The following is an 11,346-nucleotide window of genomic DNA, read 5'->3' as shown; positions in this document are numbered from 1 at the left end:
TTCTATTGCCTCAGTCGATTTCTTGACCTAGCCAATACCAACTCGACAAAAAACGCATTTTTTGACGTCTCGATTTTTTTTCAAGTAGAAAGTACGAAGTTGGTCGAATGTTGAGCCAAAATTAAATTGAAGAACAATTTTGTTTTTATTTCATATTTTAAAAATAGTTGAAGACGTAAAAAATTTGGATTCTTATGGAAAGTTTATCCTAAAATTTAATAAGAGAATTAATCGATTGCCCCAATAAACGCAACAATTTAAATAAATATGGAATCTACATTGTCTGTTTTAATTTTTTGTACCGAAATTAATTTACCGCGAAAGGGCCGCGAATTTTCAGATTTTCTGAATTGGAATTTTGAAAATTTTGCCGCGAATTTCCACCACCCCTATTATAACCAACGACACGCCAAGCGCCTACATTTTGGTTCAAAACATGGTTGGATAGCCTACACTCACCATATTCCACCACCACACCGCTCGCGTTCAGTTCTCTTCCGTTCACTTCAACGCGAATTGAGTAGGTAGGAATAAACAAAGCTGGTCGACAGTTGTACGGCTCAAGGCAGCACATGTGACTGCCTCATGAGCTGTGTCTCATGATATGTCGCATGCGAAACGGTAGCATGATGCACACTCTTCGTAGAATGCGATGCGTAAATCAATCGCATAGCACTCAGAATGCCATGTACGTGAGATGCGACGGAGAGAATTACAAAGAGACAGCAAAAATCTCATCTCACCTACACGAACTAACTGTGATCGTGCAACAAATTTTGATGTAACTCACGATGCGCAATGTGCGCTCTGGAAGCCTGACCTAGCGGCTACTGAACGAGCTCGAGATTCCCAAATTGGACGCATAGTCAAATCACTCGCAATCCATTTCTCAAGCCAATACTTCCACATGTGTATTGTACACGTCCACATTAGAGGAGCGTGAGTATTTAGAATGTCTGGCGGCTATACACATTCTTCATCAGCAACGGTACTGATCAAGTGAGGTTGTGTAAGCATTTGCCAGTCGGTCGTCAAGCTCAGACCCGACCGCATTGCGTAGGCAAGAGCACGCAACTCAGGTTCAGTTCAATCAAAGTTAATTGCCTATTTCCGGGGATTAAAGCACCAGTCTAGCGTACTGTAGGGTCATGGGTTCGAGTCCCATCGAAGGGAAAGTGGTTACCTCCAATACATTTTTCAAATCAATATCTTCCACATAACGTACATATTCACATATGAGTTTCCATAACATTGTAAATTAACGTCCAAGTCGGGTGGTTTAATCCCCGGAAATAGGCAATTAACTTTGATTGAACTGAACCTGAGTTGCGTGCTCTTGCCTACGCAATGCGGTCGGGTCTGAGCTTGACGACCGACTGGCAAATGCTTACACAACCTCACTTGATCAGTACCGTTGCTGATGAAGAATGTGTATAGCCGCCAGACATTCTAAATACTCACGCTCCTCTAATGTGGACGTGTACAATACACATGTGGAAGTATTGGCTTGAGAAATGGATTGCGAGTGATTTGACTATGCGTCCAATTTGGGAATCTCGAGCTCGTTCAGTAGCCGCTAGGTTGCGAAGGCCGACGGAGGTCCTTCGTAGCTTAGTTGGTTAAAGCACCAGTCTAGCGTACTGTAGGGTCATGGGTTCGAGTCCCATCGAAGGGAAAGTGGTTACCTCCAATACATTTTTCAAATCAATATCTTCCACATAACGTACATATTCACATATGAGTTTCCATAACATTGTAAACAGGTTACGTCTGTTCTATGTGCTTTTATCGAAACTGTCTCGTAAAAGGCGTATTCCTTAGTTTTTAAACGTCTCATGAAAAGGCCTTTCGACAGAAAACTGTTGATGTAGCACGCAGCCTAATATTGGTAATTAATCATATTAACACCGTAAAATTTGATAGTCGTGTAATTTTGAGCGTGACAACAAAGCCAAGTGTCAAAGCTTTTCACATCGCAGCATATATTTTGTAGCCCGCAAAAGTTTCAAAAATAACCGAGTTTTTCTGTTAAATTCATTCCATTTTATTCAAATATTGATATTGACAAAACCAGCTGAATAGGTAAGTTGCACATTTGTTGTATCCGGTTTAAACTATTACGTTATTATTGCCCTTTTTTCCTCGATGTAGATTCCATCAAAATGTCAGCCAAAGAGGAAATGAAGGAGGCGGCAGCGTCTGTATCGACTGTACCGAATGGAGGATCCAGTGAGGAAAAATCGGATACTATTGAAGTGAAAACCGATCTCGTGAAGAAAGAACCGTCGGTTTCGGACAATGTCGATGAAGAAACCGAGGAGTTTGAAATGGCGCCGGACGACTTGGACGATTTCGTTGTGCTGGATGAAGCGGAAATCTCCGACAACGAGGCGGAAGATGGTCGGAAATGGATTGACGAGGACGATGGGAAGCAGTGGGACTGTCCAGTGCATCGATTAGCACCACGCACCTACACCCGGAGCCAACTGGAGCCATCGGAATTGGACCCCCGTTGCAAACCTGATTGGCCATTGGCCGGGTATTATCCGGTTTATGTCGGAAATTTCTATTTGCCCAAAAAGACCTCAGACTACAATTTTATATTTGCTGTTCACAAATATTTTGCGTCTAAAGGTCTGCCTGCGTTTATGGTATTCCGGTTGAAGGATTCATTTTTTGAAAACTACCAAAAACGCATAGGAATGTATGACATGTTGGTGTACTTCATAAATAAGAAGGATGCGACCCGAGCCATCAACACCTGCCACCGGGATTTGTACTATGGGCATCGATTGAAAGTGTATTGTGGTCGTACTTCGTCCCACGCAGCTAGCCGTGACAAGTCCAAGTTCTTTAAGGTTAAACATTTGAAGGCAGAAGACAAACTGGAGACGGAGACTAATCTGGAGAAGGCCATGCGCCGTTATGGACAAGTTCTTTTCCTCAGTAAGCATAATCTGGATTATTTCACGGTTTTATTAGCTCAAAAACCGGATAGAGCAGAATCAATCAAACAGAACGCTCGCTATGAAGCTACCATCAACAAAGGCACGGTACGAAAACAGCGCTTCATTGAGGAAGATGTTTTGGAAAATCTAACAAAAGAGATTTCCGATAATCCGAAATTTATGCGGACTCGTGTGCGCCATCTTTATCTTAAGTACATTGCGCATGGAGTCATTCCTGAAATGTATAAGCAATGGAATGCACGAGACTTGAAGGAGGTGAAGCCTCAATCTCATTCTCAACCGAATACTCGCCAGCACTATGAAAAAGTGAGTCATCTTGTTGTTTGGGGTTTAATTCATACGCTAATTCCAATTCCGTTTCCAGGAACAGTTCGCGTACAAACGCAGGTACGATGACGATGGCTACGGAGGAAACGGTGCTTCACTGCCGAAGAGCAGACGGCAACTGCTAAGAGAAGCCAGATCGCTGGAAGTGCAGTTGAGGGCCGTGCAGTCGAAAATACACCAAAGGAAGATTTTTCAAGTGAGCCATTTCCGTAAGTTTTTTCTTCTCACCAGGGGCTCATTTTTTTCATGCATTCTGACTGGTCATTTTTTTTTCCTATGAAAAACTGATCGTAATTGTGTTCATTTAACCTTAAGGCTGAAACCGGCTTAAGATCTTTTAGAACGGGTAGAGGTACATTGATACGTACCGCGTAAATAGGGTAAAATGCCCAATAGTGGACCCCCTAGTAGCGGAATTTTGCTCTTCCTGTCATGAGTCTTAGAAATGTTCAACATATTAACCCTGCTTGATATCTAACAACAAGCTCTGCATTCCCTCTTCACGATACATACATAAAACACCCAAATACACGACGTTATTCGTTGAAATTAACATTTTAAAGTCTAACTGAATTCGCCCTATAATAGACCCCCTGGGGGTCCATAATAGGAAATTGCTTCCCTATAGTCGACACTTCATTTGATTTTCATGTCCCGTTTCGGGACGTTCTTCTTCCCTATTATGGACCCCCCAAAATATTCCTATAATGGACACTCTCGTGTTTATTTTTTATAGAATTGTAAAAAATCATCTAATTTGACTTTCCATAGCATTTCCAATGCATGTAATCAAATCATAGGACTGTAAGGTAGGTTTTCCCGATAGAATTTCATAGCAAAATGTTGACATTGTGCAGTAATAATGCAAAAATGGCTGGAGTGTCCACTATTGGTTGGGGGTCCACTATTGGTCACTTTACCCTACCAAAATTCGAGTTGATAAACTGCGTAGTTTCTAAATCCCCCTAAAAAACTACCGCAGCTTTGTTTTGTAGCCGCGTATGTGATTACTTGACTGCAAAAAATTTCGGTGTCCTTCATTAGATTGTCCTTCATTGAGCATAGCCAGGAATAGCAGTCCTCGAGCCCACGCGCCACCTTCTGTGTAGCTCCGAGACGATTAGGACGATAGCCGATAAAACGGCGTTCCAGCAAACTTCATCTTTACACATCCTCCGGACTAGGTTGGCCGGAGTAGTGTGCAGACCACATGTGGTCACGCATTGTGGGAAAACGTGGGCACACGAACAACACGCGTTCCGCAGTTTCCTCTAAACGTCCGCCTCCGCGAGGCCGAGTGTCCGAACCGGTGTAGATACTGTCTGAAGTAACCATGACCTGTAAGGACCTGGGTCACGTGGAAAGTGATTTCCCCATGGCGCCTCTTGATCCGGTATCAACCTATGTGTCCATCTACCCTTAGTGGAACTGTCCCACGCACGCTGCCATTTGACCATTGAGGCCAACCTGACAGTCCTACGGATGCCTCTCGTGCCGCGCATTTCGAAGCCCTCTATGTCTTCACCGATAACGATGTCAATAGGCATCATACCGGTGATGACGCAAAGTGCATCGTGCGACACGGTACGGTACGCGCTCGCAACTCTTAGGCACATAAGCCTATACGTACTTTCTATCTTCGTTCTGTAGCAGTTAATACGCAGGGCCCCATACCTCAGTATGGACACAGCGACAGAAGCTTGCTGGCATAAACCACAAAGCTATTGGACATCATCAGGGACAATGCCACTATAGATGTGGAGGCACGCTTGCGTAATTGACGTGGCTACCAAAGGTGAGCTTATCGTCGATCATTACCCCCAAGTGTTTGTTGAAACGTTTATATGTGACCGCGAAGTTGCCTGCCCTTATCACCGCTTGTTGCTTCGACTTTCGGTTGTTTAAAACAACCACCTCAGTCTTGTGGTGAGCCAGTTCTAACGTCCTGGAACTCATCCACCCCTCCACAATTGCGGGCTGCAGTCAACTCCACCTCTTCGATAGATTCGCCGTAGACGTCCAGCGTAATATCGTCAGCGAAGCCGACGATTACCACGCCGACCGGGAAGTTTAACCTCAAGACACCGTCGTACATGACGTTCCATAACATCGGACCCAGTATGGAACCATGCGGAACCCCTGAGGTTATGTCAACGCACTTCCGACCCGCCTCCGTGTCGTATACCAGTACTCGATTTTGGAAGTAGCTGGCACTATTGAATGCATTCCTCATGTCGAGATTCACTACTGCACAATAGCGAACTCCCCTCCTCTTACGCTGGATAGCTATCTCCGCGGATTTGGTAACCGACAAGATAACGTCTACGGTCGCCTTACCCTTTCGGAAGCCAAACTGGTTACTCATTCGCACCATCCGTGCGTATCAACAACCTGTTGAGGATGATCTTCTCGAGCACCTTTCCCGCCGTATCAAGCAGGCATAATGGTCTATATGCCGACGGCATCTCCAGGCATCTCTGCATGACAGATCTAAACATCTCGGGAGCCTCATCAATGGCCGCTTTGATGGCCAGGTTCGGAATACCACCCGGTCCTGGCGCCTTACCCACACTAAGGGACTGTGCAATCCCCGCAAGTTCCTCTACGGTTACCCTCCCCTAGTCGGCCACCTTGGCCCCTGGCAGCTCCACAAAGTGAGGCCAGGGACTTGGGTCATGACGTGGGAAGAGCCCCGCGATGATCCTTTCCAGCATCTCTGGAGACCGCTCTGTGGGGCCATTGCCCCACGTGTCTTGGCCATTACGACCCTATAGGCAGTCGGCACTTTGACACAGGCCCTCAAAGCAGGCTTTTTTGCTTGATCTAATCTCAGTCTTCAGAGCGGCTCTAGCAGCCACGAACGACACCCGTCGTTCAACACGCTCCTCTTCTGTGCGTGCCCTCTGCATCCGCCTCCGTGCCCGTAGGCAGGCGCAGCGCAGGTTCGCAATTGCTTGAGTCCACCAGTAAGCCGGTGGCCTCCCATTCCTAGAGTGGACTTTCCTAGGCATGGTGGCATCGCATGCACGCGAGAGTACTGTTACCAGCTGCTCGCCGCTCAGACCGAGAGTATTGTGTGTAGTGGCTCGAATCTTCCTCAATCCTCCAGCTAGATTCGTCAGTCGCATACCGTCGAAGCTTGGCACGATGTTGCGGAACAGGAGCGGAACCTGATTTGGACGATCCACGCCGGAAGTTGGATGGAGAATCTCCCGATGGGAGAATGCTGAACTCGACGGGAGTCTCGTCACCGGAACCCCTCCAATATACTGACGCCATCTTCGGAGGCATCCGAATTGTTCAGCTCCATTTGAGTAATTAAAAGACACTTGGCTTGCCGTGTTCAAATATCACTCAAGACTGAATTTATTATTAGAAATAATTTGTCTTTAACTACTCCGATGCCTGTGTCTCCTAATGCCTTGTTCAGATTACAGCTGAATAACATGTTATTCGAAGGTGTTACTTCTGAATAACAAAACCGTTCGCACTAGCATTTTAGGTAATACTATTTGACAGCTGACAGCATGTGTCAAGCGCCAAATTTTTTCGAGCAGTTTGTTGTTTGTTTTCAAATATGCAGCGAGATTCTTCAAATTAGAATTCAATTATTATTAAACAATTAATCTGTTTGCGATTAAAGAACTTCAGCGGTAATGAGATTTATTAATTTGATATTTTCTGCGTAATTGCAAGAAGCGGACCAAACTCCGAAGGCGTGAGTTCAGTATGGGATGAAACTGATAGTGATTAGTGTGCGCTAAAAAGCCAGAAGTATTTGTGTTCTTCGTTTAAATTTTATTTTGCTCATTTTTCCTTCGGAAATCGGCTAGGAACTGTGGTTACAAGTAGGTAATTTCATTAGCTTGTTTACTTATGTTGCTTTCTATATAAAATAGTGTGTATTGTTTTCTTAGGTTTCGTCACCGGTGAACAGAATGTGAAGTCGAGGATTCCATAAATATTACACAGGCAGAAAGCATCAATGGAGCCTGGAAGGTCAAGATGGATCAGAAATAATACAATGTTTAGCAGCTGCAAGACGAGCCAACGTGAATTCAAGTTAAACAAAATTGTATGGAAATCATGGAACAACTTCAGCGCGAGAAAACAGGATTCCTGGAACCCGAACTAACTCGAGAACTATACGGTGGAAATTCCAAAAATATTCAGTGCTATCGTTTGGAGCGACCGACGGCTTTTTACTGGGGTAAGTCCGAAACAGTTTATTATGCAATATATTTTTGGAATTTTCGAAATAATGTTACTGACGATAATAATTTTATGTATTTAGATGCGTCTAGTCCTTGGACCCAATGGGAAGTGTCATCAGTGTTGGTTGTCCTCCCCTATTTGGTTGTATCGTTGATCGGATTATTCTGCACCTATTTTGTGGATCCAGTTTTGCTCAAAAGGTCATCAATCGGAAAACCACAAGTTGCCGGTAGTGATAGTATTATAATTGGTTTTAAGAGTAAGAGACCCACCGTCGTTTCACCGACAAGAGGATGTACGAAGTAACTTCCAATTTTTATAATAAAATATCAATTAAACAACGCAGGATGATATCGCACGTAATCATCATCAGAGGAGATGGTATTAGTTGCCAAAATCAGCTAAAACCATTCATCACATTCCATTTATATCTCAACTTAGGTGAACGAGGCCAGGCACGGAACTACGTTGTTGTGTTTCGCTAGGAAGGGATCGTGGAGTACTACTAACTAAAATAGATACTAGAGTAAAATGATTCAAACGAAATAAAGATATTCAAACGCATTCACTTCTACTTCTTCTTTTTCTTCTTCTACGGGTCTACATTCCAAGTGAAACCTGGCGCGCTTTTCAACTTGGTATCCTTCACCATTTTCTCAGTTAAAATTTGAAAGCTTTTCTATGCCCGCCATTGCATAAGTGTATGTCCTGTTTGGCAAGTACAATGGATACATTATGCCCAAGCAATCGAGATTGTTTTCCACCCGAAAACATACTAGACTTAACCGAAAATCAAACTTGTTAACTCTGGATTCGCAGTCCTACGCATTCAGTTGAAGGCAGATAGCTTAAGGGCTAAATATATTCAAGTTAATATGAATTAGACGGTTCAAATAAAATGTAAGCAACCTGAAAATCTATTCTTGTTTTTATTAACTATGGATTCAATTCACTTTTAATCTAGCTTTATTTTTTATGAATTTTAAAATTATTTATGAAAGTTTCCCAAGTAATACCGAATTTAAAAATTGATGTATAACGTGTTTGAAGTAAGTTGTGAAAAGGTTTCTGTTAAACATACAGCTTATTGATTGATAGAAGATGTTTTGTATTACATTCTCACGACTTTCTGATAACATGTAATTTTTTGATATTTGTTTGGTTTTTCAAAATGTTTTGTTTTACACATGTTGCCAGGATGATTTCTCGAACTTACAATTAACATGTTCATTTTTTGACATTTGTTTAGAGGTCGTACACTAATTACGTAAGCACTTATGGGGGGAAAGGGGGTGGGCTGCTATTTTCTTACGCTCCATATAAATATAAAATGATTTATCTTGGAAAAATCTTATATAGAAGAAGATATGTAGTTATGATCCACATGTATGTGTATTTTAATTTATTTTATCAAAATGGAATTCTAAAAAATGTATGCATGTATTATTTTCATCCAATCCTGTAAATATTTTTATTTGAAATGAGACATTTGTCAACAGCTTTTGTTGTATTAAATTTACAGATCATATTATGTTGAGCGAATGAACATTTAATATTTAATATTGAATATTTAGTATTTAAAATTTAATATTTAATTTTCAATATTTTATATTAAATATTTAATATTTATTAATTAACATTTAATATTAATTACATATTTAATATTAATTATTTAACATTCAATATTAACATTTAATATCAATTATTTAATATTTAATATTTAATATTTAATATTCAATATTTAATATTTAATATTTAATATTTAATATTTAATATTTAATATTTAATATTTAATATTTAATATTTAATATTTAATATTTAATATTTAATATTTAATATTTAATATTTAATATTTAATATTTAATATTTAATATTTAATATTTAATATTTAATATTTAATATTTAATATTTAATATTTAATATTTAATATTTAATATTTAATATTTAATATTTAATATTTAATATTTAATATTTAATATTTAATATTTAATATTTAATATTTAATATTCAATATTTAATATTTAATATTTAATATTTAATACTTCAAATTTGATACTTAATATTTAGTATTTAATATTTAATATTTAATATTTAAAATTTAATATTCAATATTTAAAATTTAATATTCAATTTTTAATTTTCAATATTTTATATTTAATATTTATAAATATTAAATTTTGAGTATAAAATATTAAATATTGAATATTAAATATTAAACATTAAATATTAAATATTGAATATTAAATATTAAATGCGACAGTCCATCATGAAGTATACCTTGCCAATTTTCAGCTCCGTTGTACTACACAGCTGATTGAAGAATCCGATAGAAAACGAATAGGAAATCAAAAATGACATTGCCGTATAATCCAATTGGACACGTGAAATGACCAACCACTTGAATGCAAGAAAACATGCGCAGGGCCTTCGGCCTTCAGTCGAGCAGCAAATTCGATCAGTTGTATCATGTTATTCGCAATAACATGTTATTCAAAGGTGTTATTCGGCTGTCAGAAATGTATGGGAATATTACCTTCGAAAAACATGTTATTGGCCGAATAACACCAAAGCGCGAATAACATGTTATTCGATCGTAGTGCGGATATAGCATAAGTTAATTTTTTTTCTTAAACATATTTTTAATCATACTCATTTGTACACTACATTGTGCTCGCGGCGGAGCGCTTCCTTAGGGGCCGATGCCCACGTAGCGTTTTTTCAACGCTGCGTGCACGTGGTGTTGAAAAAACGAAGATGTGCATCGGTGCGGTGACGCTGCGTTACCGCTTTTACCCGATTCACATCTGCGTCCTTTTAACGCCGTGTGCACGCAGCGTGAACGTGTGCACGACTACATTTGATGCTGGGTACCTTGCGTGGACGCGGCGTGCACGCAGCTTAAAAGAACGCTTCGTGGGCATCGGCCCTTAAACACCTCGTCGTCGAAGTACGATGTCTTTCACATTCGAGGGCTAGGCCTCGCCCCTCCTTCCATCCGCTGAATGCTGGTCGTATAGTCGATACTGTAGCGAACCGCCAGGTGATCGCTGTGAGTGTAGCCATCATCTACCCTCCAGTTCAAACTATTCGTTTGGCCAGGGCTCCAGAACGTTACGTCGATAATCGACTCGGCCCCATTCCAGCTGTAGGTACTTTTGGTACCGATATTGGCCAAGTCCACATCCAACATGGCCAGTGATTCCAGCAGTAGCAGAGTATTTTTTTTTTTAAATTCCTTTTCTATGTTAACCAGGAATGTTGAATGTCTACGTCGATGATGAACGCTGTGATTTTGTGCACGAACTTTATAAGGAGATTTTAATAACAGTATGTGACAAAAAAAATTCCAGGATTTTGTATGTAACTCCATCACCATCATTTCAAAACTTGAATTTCAAACTCAAACCCTCAATTTTTCCATACAATTTATTTAATTTCATTTTTTGTTTCAATTTCAGCCTAATTCGCTACCGCCGAAGATATCATCTAAGCCGGTGACAATCCAAAATGCTACCCCGGGTGAAACGAAACCTAAACGACAGAGAAGCGATGCTCAAATCATGAGGCAGCGTGTTCGAGGCGCTCGACGTCGTCGTTGGCCAAAGGTCGATAAGATTAAACCGGAAGTGGATGCGTCAGTATGATGATGAAACATAAAAGAATATGGCATTATTATTCCCACATTGTGACAACATTATATAAATTAATAAACTTTCCTTTTGATGCATTAGAAAATAAGAACCTTGAAGATCAATAAATCAATGCGAAATGAATCAGTTCATGTATAGTTTTTGACTTTCTCGGGTATGTGTATACTATAGACTTATAAGAATAG

The 11,346-nt window shown here is 40.3% G+C and overlaps 1 protein-coding gene and 1 long non-coding RNA gene across 4 annotated transcripts; both read left to right on the top strand.

The window, feature by feature from the left end:
* Positions 1–1,923: 1,923 nt before the first annotated feature.
* On the top strand, positions 1,924–11,284 carry LOC134227760 (uncharacterized). 2 transcript variants are annotated; one of them, XM_062709437.1, is made up of 4 exons: positions 1,924–2,082; positions 2,152–3,275; positions 3,334–3,492; positions 10,970–11,284. In XM_062709437.1, the coding sequence occupies exons 2-4, from the start codon at positions 2,163–2,165 to the stop codon at positions 11,153–11,155; spliced, it is 1,458 nt and encodes a 485-aa protein (XP_062565421.1). In that variant the 5' UTR covers positions 1,924–2,082; positions 2,152–2,162; the 3' UTR covers positions 11,156–11,284. The 2 variants fall into 2 exon arrangements, with proteins under 2 accessions (XP_062565421.1, XP_062565422.1); XM_062709438.1 differs by having other exon boundaries at positions 3,334–3,505; positions 10,970–11,188.
* On the top strand, positions 6,805–8,692 carry LOC134227761 (uncharacterized). 2 transcript variants are annotated; one of them, XR_009983749.1, is made up of 3 exons: positions 6,805–7,144; positions 7,214–7,506; positions 7,591–8,692. It is a non-coding gene; the product is annotated as an uncharacterized LOC134227761 (long non-coding RNA). The 2 variants fall into 2 exon arrangements; XR_009983748.1 differs by having other exon boundaries at positions 6,805–7,148.
* Positions 11,285–11,346: the final 62 nt, after the last annotated feature.

The sequence above is a fragment of the Armigeres subalbatus genome, chromosome 3 (genome assembly GCF_024139115.2).
Source record: "Armigeres subalbatus isolate Guangzhou_Male chromosome 3, GZ_Asu_2, whole genome shotgun sequence".
Classification (NCBI taxonomy): Eukaryota; Metazoa; Arthropoda; class Insecta; order Diptera; family Culicidae; genus Armigeres; species Armigeres subalbatus.
Note: the sequence above shows the minus strand (reverse complement) of the source record. Positions and strands in the feature narration are given on the sequence as shown.

What these genes read in the sequence shown, in the direction of transcription:
- LOC134227760 (XM_062709437.1), top strand. Translation starts at nt 2,163, where the DNA reads ATGTCAGCCAAAGAGGAAATGAAGGAGGCGGCAGCGTCTGTATCGACT. An exon ending in CTCGCCAGCACTATGAAAAA is followed by an intron (nt 3,276 to 3,333) that starts GTGAGTCATCTT and finishes TTCCGTTTCCAG; the next exon opens with GAACAGTTCGCGTACAAACG. An exon ending in ACCAAAGGAAGATTTTTCAA is followed by an intron (nt 3,493 to 10,969) that starts GTGAGCCATTTC and finishes TTTCAATTTCAG; the next exon opens with CCTAATTCGCTACCGCCGAA.